Consider the following 9,275-nt stretch of genomic DNA (forward strand, 5'->3'; position numbering starts at 1 on the left):
GATTTACTGAATATGAATTATATTATTGATTTACTTAATTATTCGTTTTTACATTTCTGTATTGTAGAAATGACCTTCACCTCCTCCTGGTTCGCCTCCTCCTGGTTCGCCTCCTCCTGCTTCGCCTGCTCCTGCTTCGCCTCCTCCTGCTTCGCCTCCTCCTGGTTTGCCTGCTCCTGCTTCGCCTGCTCCTGCTTCGCTTCCTCCTGCTTCGCCTCCTCCTGCTTCGCCTGCTCCTGCATCACCTGTTCCTGGTTCACCTCATCCTGCCTCACCTCCTCATGGTTCACCTCCTCCTGCCTCACCTCCTCATGGTTCATCTCATCCTGCCTCGCCTGCTCCTGCCTCACCTCCTCGTGGTTCACCTCATCCTGCCTCACCTCCTCATGGTTCATCTCATCCTGCCTCGCCTGCTCCTGCCTCACCTCCTCCTGCCTCACCTCCTCCTGCCTCGCCTCCTCCTGCTTCACCTCCTCACAGCAGACACACACAGAGTCTGAGGAGTGTTCTTCTGTGTGTTCCTGAATGTGCTCATGTGTTCACTGTGTGTGCGTGAACAGACACTCAGAGTGTGTGAGGGGGTGAGAGGTGCATTGTGGGAGATTCAGGGGAATGTTTTCAGCAGAGGTAATGAAGTTAATTGCTCGAGCTGCAGCGCTTCATGAGCTGCACCTGGTCCATGAACGAGTCCTAATGAGCAGAACCAGGAGGTGACTTTTAACAGGGCGCCCTCTAGTGGAGCTGCCAGAGCAGACACGGGGAGGACACACGTTTCATGCTGCTACGGCAGGAGAGAATTCAACAGAGCTAAATGAACGAAGACTAAAGTATGTCATGAATCCACCATTTAAAGTCTTCTTCTTGTCTGGGAAGGTCCTTCTGTCCTCCTCCTCCTCCTCCTCCTCTTCTTCTTCTTCTTTATTTGTTTTATCAGTTGGCAGTGTCTGATTATTTCACATTATTCATTCCGCTGCTGCAGTAATCACTCTGTGTGTATTTTATCTGTGATTCAGCCAATAAAGGAAATTAATGAGACAAAATATGTATAATAATATAAAAGTACAGATACAATAAAAACGAAACAGATTTTTATTCTGCTGTAATTAAGAAGTTTAATCGAATGTGTAGAAGGACTCTGGACACATGAAGCTGTTATACAGGATTCTTCTTCTAATTAAGGCTGCAGATGAAAGGACATTCAATCATTGATCCTGCACGTGTGCTTCATTATTTCTAATCTCGTCTAAGCTTCTGAAACCATGTCCTTCATAACAGGAAAACATACAGAGAAGAGTAGGAAGAAGCAGGAGGACAGGAGGAAACAATGGGCCTCATGCAAGAAGCCATATACCAACACATTTTCTCTCATGTCTGATCTTATTCACGATGTTTTCTGATTTCGTACAGACACTCACTGTACTCCAGCCTCTCGCTATTGACGCCGCAACCAGTCCAATACTCCTCAAGGAACTCCACCAACTCAAGTGTTTCCCTGCTGTTCATCTCAGTAAATAGATCAGGGGTTTCCTCCCTACCTGCCTGGAGATATGCAGAGCTGTGGGTAAAAGACGGACAACATGCCGCAGGTGACCCCGTCACAGGAAAGGAGAAAAAGAAGACAGAAGTCCGTCATCAGAGCAGACTGTTTTCTTAGCCTGATCAGTCGGCACACACTTCAGCCTTTTTAATTTGATGTTGACAGCACGTTGTGGTAGCCGGTTTCATTTAGATTGAATTCTATTCAATGTTGACGTTTGGGGTTGATTTAGTTTGTGCGAACAGAGAGGGTGCTACTCGATGATCTGTTATCTTTGACAGAACCTGCTGCAGATCAGGTCAGATTAGTGCAGCAGAAAGTTCCTATGGTGCTGAAAACCCAGAGTTAATCTTTATGCCTCCTCACTGACCCCAGACCTGCTTCGGCACACAGACTTCAGGGTGAGAGGAAGACGATGTGAACTGTATGTCACACCCTGAATTACAACACATGAAGGACAGAAGGAACACTTGTTATACTGCTTTGCACCTTGTTCTATTTGAGCAGTGTGAGTTGGAACATTGCCCCACCTGTTGCTGTTGTCTTGTTGTCCTGTTTTATTCGCTCCTTCTTTGCATTTGTCTTTGTGAGCGCTGAACAGGCTTTGGCTGTGTCCTTTGATATTTGGTCCACTTGGCTTCCTCTGCTCTTCCAGCTTGTTTGATTGTGTTTATCATTAATGCAGCATCAGTGTGAGTGTGCAGTTTTTTATGCAGAGTCACTGTGAACAGGAAACAGTCCAAAGATCAGATAACACGAAGGACGCTGGAATTTAACCTGAGGTTGTGTAAGACGAGGGAGGGGCTCTGACCTGAGATCACACCTCACAGGTGTTACTGTGAACAAACTTCCCCTCAGATATATTACAAACATGTATTTCCAGGTTTAAACAATTTTAAAGAGAATATAGACATAACTCCTATCAGGGCTGAGTCTGGTCATTTCTAGTTTAGGACACGTTCCAGTAAATCTCCAGAAACAGAGTTAATGTCAAATTTATTAGACATGTTTTCCATCCATCCCACAGCTCCTGCAGGTCACAGAACACAAAGCATAAATGCAAAGGACATTTAACCATCAGGCTCAGAGAGACCTGAGGAGAGCAAGTAAAACATGTTTCTGTAGGTCTCTACAGGACCAGGACTGAGCTGAGCACCCTGTAGGCCATGGACAGGGTGGTGAGCATGCCCAGCATCCAGGACAGAGCCCTGCATGGCTGAGGCAGAGGACACACGTAGGACACCGTGTGGAAGATCCGAGATCCAGCAAACAGCCTGAAGTGCAGCAGAGCGGCTGAGAGCTCGGGACCGGTCAGAGCGTAGAGCAGGCCGAGAACCACGAAGGGAACAATGTTCTCCAAGTCATTCTGATGACACCTGGAACACAACGTGAATCACATGTGAGCCATCACAGTCCAAGGGTTTCTACAGGGTCAGAAAGGGGTTCTACAGGGTCAGGAAGGGGTTCTACCGGGTCAAAAAGGGGTTCTACAGGGTCAGGAAGGGTTTCTACAGGGTCAGAAAGGGGTTCTACAGGGTCAGGAAGGGGTTCTACCGGGTCAAAAAGGGGTTCTACAGGGTCAGGAAGGGTTTCTACAGGGTCAGGAAGGGTTTCTACAGGGTCAGAAAGGGGTTCTACAGGGTCAGGAAGGGGTTCTACCGGGTCAGAAAGAGGTTCTACAGGGTCAGGGGTCCAGACATTAGAAGTCTTGTCTTAAATCATGTATAATAATTTACTATGTACCAACAATTAAGTCATTATTCATCAGCCCTCCATGTAACAGGTTCAAACACATCACAGAAGCCACTACATACAAAGTACATACACCTCTATAGAATATGTACCTGCACAGTACGGCTGATGATGGGTGACAGGTCGTGGTAATAAAACAAATGTGTAATTTTGTTGTTCTTCAGGATATTTCTGAAACTGTCTAATCATCACCATCATCCATCCATCATCCATCCATCCATCCATCCATCATCCAACATCCACCATCCATCATCCATCCATCCATCATCCATCATCCATCAGCCATCCATCCATCCAACATCCATCCATCCATCATCCATCATCCAACATCCATCATCCATCATCCATCCATCCATCCATCCATCCATCATCCATCATCCAACATCAAACATCCAACATCCATCCATCCAACATCCATTATCCATCATCCATCCAACATCCATCATCCATCAGCCATCCATCCAACATCCATCATCCATCATCCATCATCCAACATCCATCATCCAATATCCAACATCCAACATCCATCATCCATCATCCATCCATCATCCATCCATCCATCATCCATCATCCATCATCCATCATCCATCCATCCATCATCCATCATCCATCATCCAACATCAAACATCCATCCATCCAACATCCATCATCCATCATCCATCCATCATCCATCATCCATCCATCATCCATCCATCCATCATCCATCATCCAACATCCATCATCCAATATCCAACATCCAACATCCATCATCCATCATCTATCATCCAACATCCATCCATCCAACATCCATCATCCATCCATCCAACATCCAACATCCATCATCCATCAGCCATCCATCCAACATCCATCATCCATCATCCAACATCCATCATCCAATATCCAACATCCAACATCCAACATCCATCATCCATCCATCATCCATCATCCATCCATCCATCATCCATCATCCATCATCCAACATCAAACATCCAACATCCATCCATCCATCATCCATCATCCAACATCAAACATCCAACATCCATCCATCCAACATCCATCATCCATCCATCCAACATCCAACATTCATCCATCCATCATCCATCATCCATCATCCAACATCCAACATCCATCCATCCAACATCCATCATCCATCCATCATCCATCATCCATTCATCCATCCATCCATCATCCATCATCCATCATCCATCCATCCAACATTCATCCATCCATCCATCATCCATCATCCATCCATCCAACATCCAACATTCATCCATCCATCATCCATCATTCAACATCCAACATCCAACAATCCAACATCCATCATCCATCATCCATCCATCCAACATCCATCATCCATCATCCATCCATCTGAAGTCTTCAGATCATCTCACCTTCGCACTCGCTCCACATCAGGATGAGTTCTCAGCTGCTTCTTCCTCTCCTCTGCAGACTTCGTGGCCACGTCTTCCTCATTGGCAAAAGCCTGATTTAAAGAGACACATTTAACCACAGTCTGTTTTCACCTCCTCTGCCTCAGGAACATGTTAATAAGTAACATAATATGGTGAAAATTACAAGTGCAAACTGAACATAATACTTTAGTTAATTTTGAAATGATTATTTTATAAGCTGCTGCTGTTCCAAAGTCCTTTTATTATTACAGCCTGTTGTGAAAGAGAGTGAGCAGTAACAAGACGTGTGATACGAGGAAGTCAGGAGGTTTAAAACACACTCTGATGACCTTAAAGGCTTTAAAGTTTTAGGAAGCTAAGCTAAGCTAAACACATCATAAACTCCTCACATAACTCAATCTTTTCAACAGACGTAGAGCTACTTCTGTAACACACCCCTCTGCTGAAGCGGTAGAACGCAGTCAGTGGAGCCATCAGCAGCATCTTCACGATGACCACAGCAGCGTAGGTGGTGAAAGCCCTGAACACCTCATCCTCCATCAGCTTGGCCATCTCTGCTTGTTTAAAACTAAACACCAACAAAGAAGAGACGATGTTAATCCACAGGTCTGTTTCTCCAGAGAGATCACACACGAGTTAAAACTTTTCAAACTCACGTTCTAAAACCTTAAAAGAGTCAGAAAGTCTGTCCAGACCCGATGAGAGCCGGAAACAGCTCTGTTTATTAAATGTCAGTGTAAGGGGTTGAGGGGCAATGTAAATGGAGGCATCTACATTTCTGCAAGGGGGCTCCACCCACTTCTAACTGACAGTATTAGGAGCAGGTGTGGGAAGCCACACACCTGGGGCTGATCAACTTCAGGGGAGAACAAAGGGAATCAGGGAGTTCAGTGCTGGTGGCACATGCAAAGGCCGAGAGCCTCCAGCTCTCAGAAGGAGAGTAACGCTGCACTGCCATTTTTTCCCTGTCTTCCAGCCAATCCTCTTACATTTACGAATGTGTTTACAGATAAGCTGATAAATGAGACTCAGCGCAGACACACTGACTGTTCCTCTGCCTGCAGGATTTAAAACACAGGCCTTCTGAACACATCACACATGTAGACACAATCTTTAGCCACAGAAAGCAGCTGGACTTACGTGAGGTGGTGTCTCTGCAGGAGTGGAGCAGCTCTGAATCTGTTGCATAAACACTCTGACCTGTTACCCAGAGACAGAGGGGGCGGGGCTACTGCTGAACAATACACCACTTCCTCTGTGGGAGTGTGTTTCTACACTTATGAGGACAACATGCATTCAAACCAGTTTAAATGCTCTAAATACTCAGCATACTGAAAAGGTTTTATACGTTTCCTGACCTGGACCTGTGACTTTAAGACAGTGTGTGCAGCTCACACTGAGTGTGACACTGAGTGTGACACCGAGCTCCACCTGCCTGCACCTACCTGAGCTTCATGTGTCAATGAACCAGTGAACTCGTCCTGTTTAATGACAGTCTGTGTTTGGCTCCTGTCCGTGTTGCTATAGAAACAGCTGTGACAGAGTAAACTGATGACAGACTCAGCAGTCTGTCACCTTGGTCCTGATTTTCATCCTGACTCCACGTTAGAGTCACACCTGATGTTTTATTTAACTCAGACTGAGGCTTCTGAGTCGTAACCTGCAGGTAACTAGCAGGTAACTAGCCTGAAGTCCAGTCACATCATAACAGACTCTGGGTGTCCAGTCGTCCCCCACAGCTCCTCCCCGTCAGCCCAGCCTGCTGCTCGTCTGAGGCATTCTGTTCTGATGGTCACCTGCTCTCAGGTGGTTCACCGTCTGTCTGTTGCTCTTCGTGTCCCAGGCCTCTGGCCCCTGAGCTGGTTCTTGCTTTGTGCTGTTGCTGTTTAAGATTCCTTACCTTAATGTTCACCTGTTCCTGCTCACCTGGCTGCTTGTACACCTGCTGCTGTGAGCCTTCATGTATCAACAGAGCTCAGAAACCCTCCTGCTCTTCTGACTGTCTGCTTTGTATCCTCTGCTCAGAAAGTGTTTTGATTTAAAAACTATATGAATATAAGAGTTTTAAAGTTTGGGCTTTTATTGTGGAGGTCATGATAACCACTGTGCAGAGAGAAAGTTAAACATGCATCTCTCCTCCCAGAAACACGAGCGCTCGCTGTGATTCCTCTGCTCCATCTCCTCTTCTTCATCCCTCCATCAAAGCAGCGTGAGCACGGCGTCTGCAGACTGCGGCGAGACTTCAGCTGAGAACAGTCACGATCACTTTGGTCTCAAACATGGCTGTCATTTCCCTTTAATCAGACGAGTGTCAGGCTGCTGTTTGGAGAGCCAGCCGAACAAAGAGCCCAGTCTCAGCAGCATGAGGCGCTTTGAACAGTGAGCACCTGATACAGAGACGAGCTCGTTATCCCCCCCCATCACACCCAGCCAGCCCTGTGCAGGTACGCCTCAGTCAGGGAGGGGGCTCAGTCTGTTACAGACTCGAACACAGCGTTCATCATGTTTCATTTGGCCTCGGGCGAGTTTCCATCATGTGACATGTTGATACATGTGGAGGCATGACGCTGACGACCCGAGACACGAGACACACAGGATGATTGTGCTGTTGGAGGGTACTGTTTCATGTGTGTGTGCGCTTTATTGGACTAACAGACGTCCAACACAGCTGACACACTGTTTCTACACTCGTTATTTCATTTATGTTAGCACTGATTAGCAGCTATCTGTGTCTGTGCTCACCGTACCAGGGGCCGGATTCACAAAGCATTTTCTTTGTAACTTCATAATTGAGAAAAATGTATATTCTTATGTTCTAACTTTCTTCTTATGTTTCTTCATAAGAAACTTAAGAATAGTTTCTTCACACCTTTAAGATGAGCTGACAGATGTCTTAAAACTGCGACAGTGAAAAGGTCAGCCTCTACATTCATTCCTTTAAACTTTAAGCGGCTGCTTTTCCGCTCTCTGCAAGTGTTGCGAGTAAACAGTAATCTACTATGGCTGAACAAACAAAGAAAAGATGGATGACTACAGATACAACTTCAACAAGAAGTGAAAATCCAAAGAAGAAGAAACGTCTGTTATCTGGGAGGGAAGCTCCCGCAATTCCTTTTTATCGCCATTAGAGGCGCCAGATAGAACAAAACTGAGAACTTCGAGATTATGTCTTTTGAAATAACATTTTGGTCCTTTATAGTCAATAATGATACGCCTAATTTACATACATAGTTCATCTCATCCAAGAAGTTCGTAAGTAAGAAAGAAAATAATAGTGAATTGCACTTAAGGACTTCCTACATTTTTTTCCTACGAATCTTCCTCAGTTTTATCTTAAGAATATGTGTAACGCTTTATAATACGGCCCTCAGCTCTTTGGCAGTACACGGCAGCAATGGGAGCACACGTCCCTGTGTCACGGCTGTAACTCTTGATTTTCCTGCCAGTGGGTCGCTTTCCTTTTCAGACTGTTTGCTTCATCTGAGCGTACGTACACTGTAGGTACAAAGAAACAGTGGAAACTTCATAATACAGCCTGCACCCCTCATCTTAGTGGGTACTTACAGTGTAAGTAATTTCTCCGTTCCTCTAAAGTAAGCTGTGAGTACCAAGTACTTATAGAATGATGAGTATAGATCAGTTCTCATTTCCTTAAATTACACTGTAGGTACTGACAAAATACTCACAGTGCGGGCCGTATTATAGAGCGTTACCACAATATGTTTGTGAATCCGACCCCTGGACTGTTAGCTCGTTCACTGTTTGTCACACAGTGATGTATTAGTGCAGGGGCTCAGGACTGTTGGTGTCTTAGAGGACAGGGGACAGTAGTGATGAGAAGTCCGCTCTCTGAGCTGCTTCAGTCTGATAAATAAACTCTGATCAGCTACTAACACATATATAATCTCACCAACACAATCTTTAACTAGCTTATTAGCAGCTAATGAATTAGCCACATTAACAGACTGATTAGCTTTGATAAGTTAGCGTTTGTTATCCAACATGGTCACTTCCTGCTCCAAACCAACATGGCAGTGTCCCACATGCAGAAGGTGAGGCTTCTAAGGCCCTGTTCACATTTGGTATCACACATGTGTCCTGGGTGATCCGATCACAGGTGGTCCACTCTAAGCCTGCTGTTCACACCTGGCATTAACGAGCCCCTCGAATGCATCCAATGACCACTTGTGATCGGATCTCACTTTCCCGCTCTGTATGCAAATTAACACGGAGGCTCAGTGTCCTTCATTAGACTGATCATATAATAACATAAAACATCATCTGAAGGAAAGTGTGATGCAGACTCGCAGCACAGAGAGGGGGGCTGCTGCACACGAGCACAGAGGGGAGGGGGGAGGGGAGAGGGGGTGATCGCCGACCTGAGTGACGCCTTGATATAAAACTGAGTTTGATCATGAAGCCTGAGGCTCCTCCACAGCTCTGTGTTTATCAGATATATGATACACAGCAGGCAGGCAGACAGACAGGCAGACAGGCAGGCAGGCAGACAGACAGGCAGACTGACGTGGAGATCATAGGAAACCGCTTGATCCGGGTGCTAGTTGGAGTTAATCACTAGATTCATGTCGGTGTGT

At 45.8% G+C, this 9,275-nt stretch overlaps 1 protein-coding gene across 2 annotated transcripts; it reads right to left on the reverse strand.

The window, feature by feature from the left end:
• Window positions 1-1,107: 1,107 nt before the first annotated feature.
• LOC138599443 (microsomal glutathione S-transferase 1-like) lies at window positions 1,108-5,875 on the reverse strand. Of its 2 annotated transcripts, none has more exons than XM_069671126.1 (4): window positions 5,821-5,875; window positions 5,116-5,248; window positions 4,660-4,751; window positions 1,108-2,913 (listed from the first exon to the last, which is right to left on the reverse strand). In XM_069671126.1, exons 2-4 carry the CDS (start codon window positions 5,230-5,232, stop codon window positions 2,667-2,669), a joined length of 456 nt encoding a protein of 151 aa, XP_069527227.1. In that variant the 5' UTR covers window positions 5,233-5,248; window positions 5,821-5,875; the 3' UTR covers window positions 1,108-2,666. The 2 variants fall into 2 exon arrangements, with proteins under 2 accessions (XP_069527227.1, XP_069527228.1); XM_069671127.1 differs by lacking the exon at window positions 5,821-5,875 and adding an exon at window positions 5,337-5,421.
• Between the last annotated feature and the right edge of the window lie 3,400 nt (window positions 5,876-9,275).

The sequence above is a fragment of the Semicossyphus pulcher genome, unplaced genomic scaffold (assembly GCF_022749685.1).
Source record: "Semicossyphus pulcher isolate SPU_LCO1_2020_fin unplaced genomic scaffold, fSemPul1.0.p SCAF_20, whole genome shotgun sequence".
In the NCBI taxonomy this organism is placed as follows: Eukaryota; Metazoa; Chordata; class Actinopteri; order Labriformes; family Labridae; genus Semicossyphus; species Semicossyphus pulcher.

Coding starts and splice junctions, on each gene's coding strand:
- LOC138599443 (XM_069671126.1), bottom strand. CDS start 5,232: ATGGCCAAGCTGATGGAGGATGAGGTGTTCAGGGCTTTCACCACCTAC. Junction 4,752..5,115: donor TCTACCGCTTCAGCAGAGGG/GTGTGTTACAGA, acceptor TCTTTAAATCAG/GCTTTTGCCAATGAGGAAGA. Junction 2,914..4,659: donor GATGTGGAGCGAGTGCGAAG/GTGAGATGATCT, acceptor GTTGTGTTCCAG/GTGTCATCAGAATGACTTGG.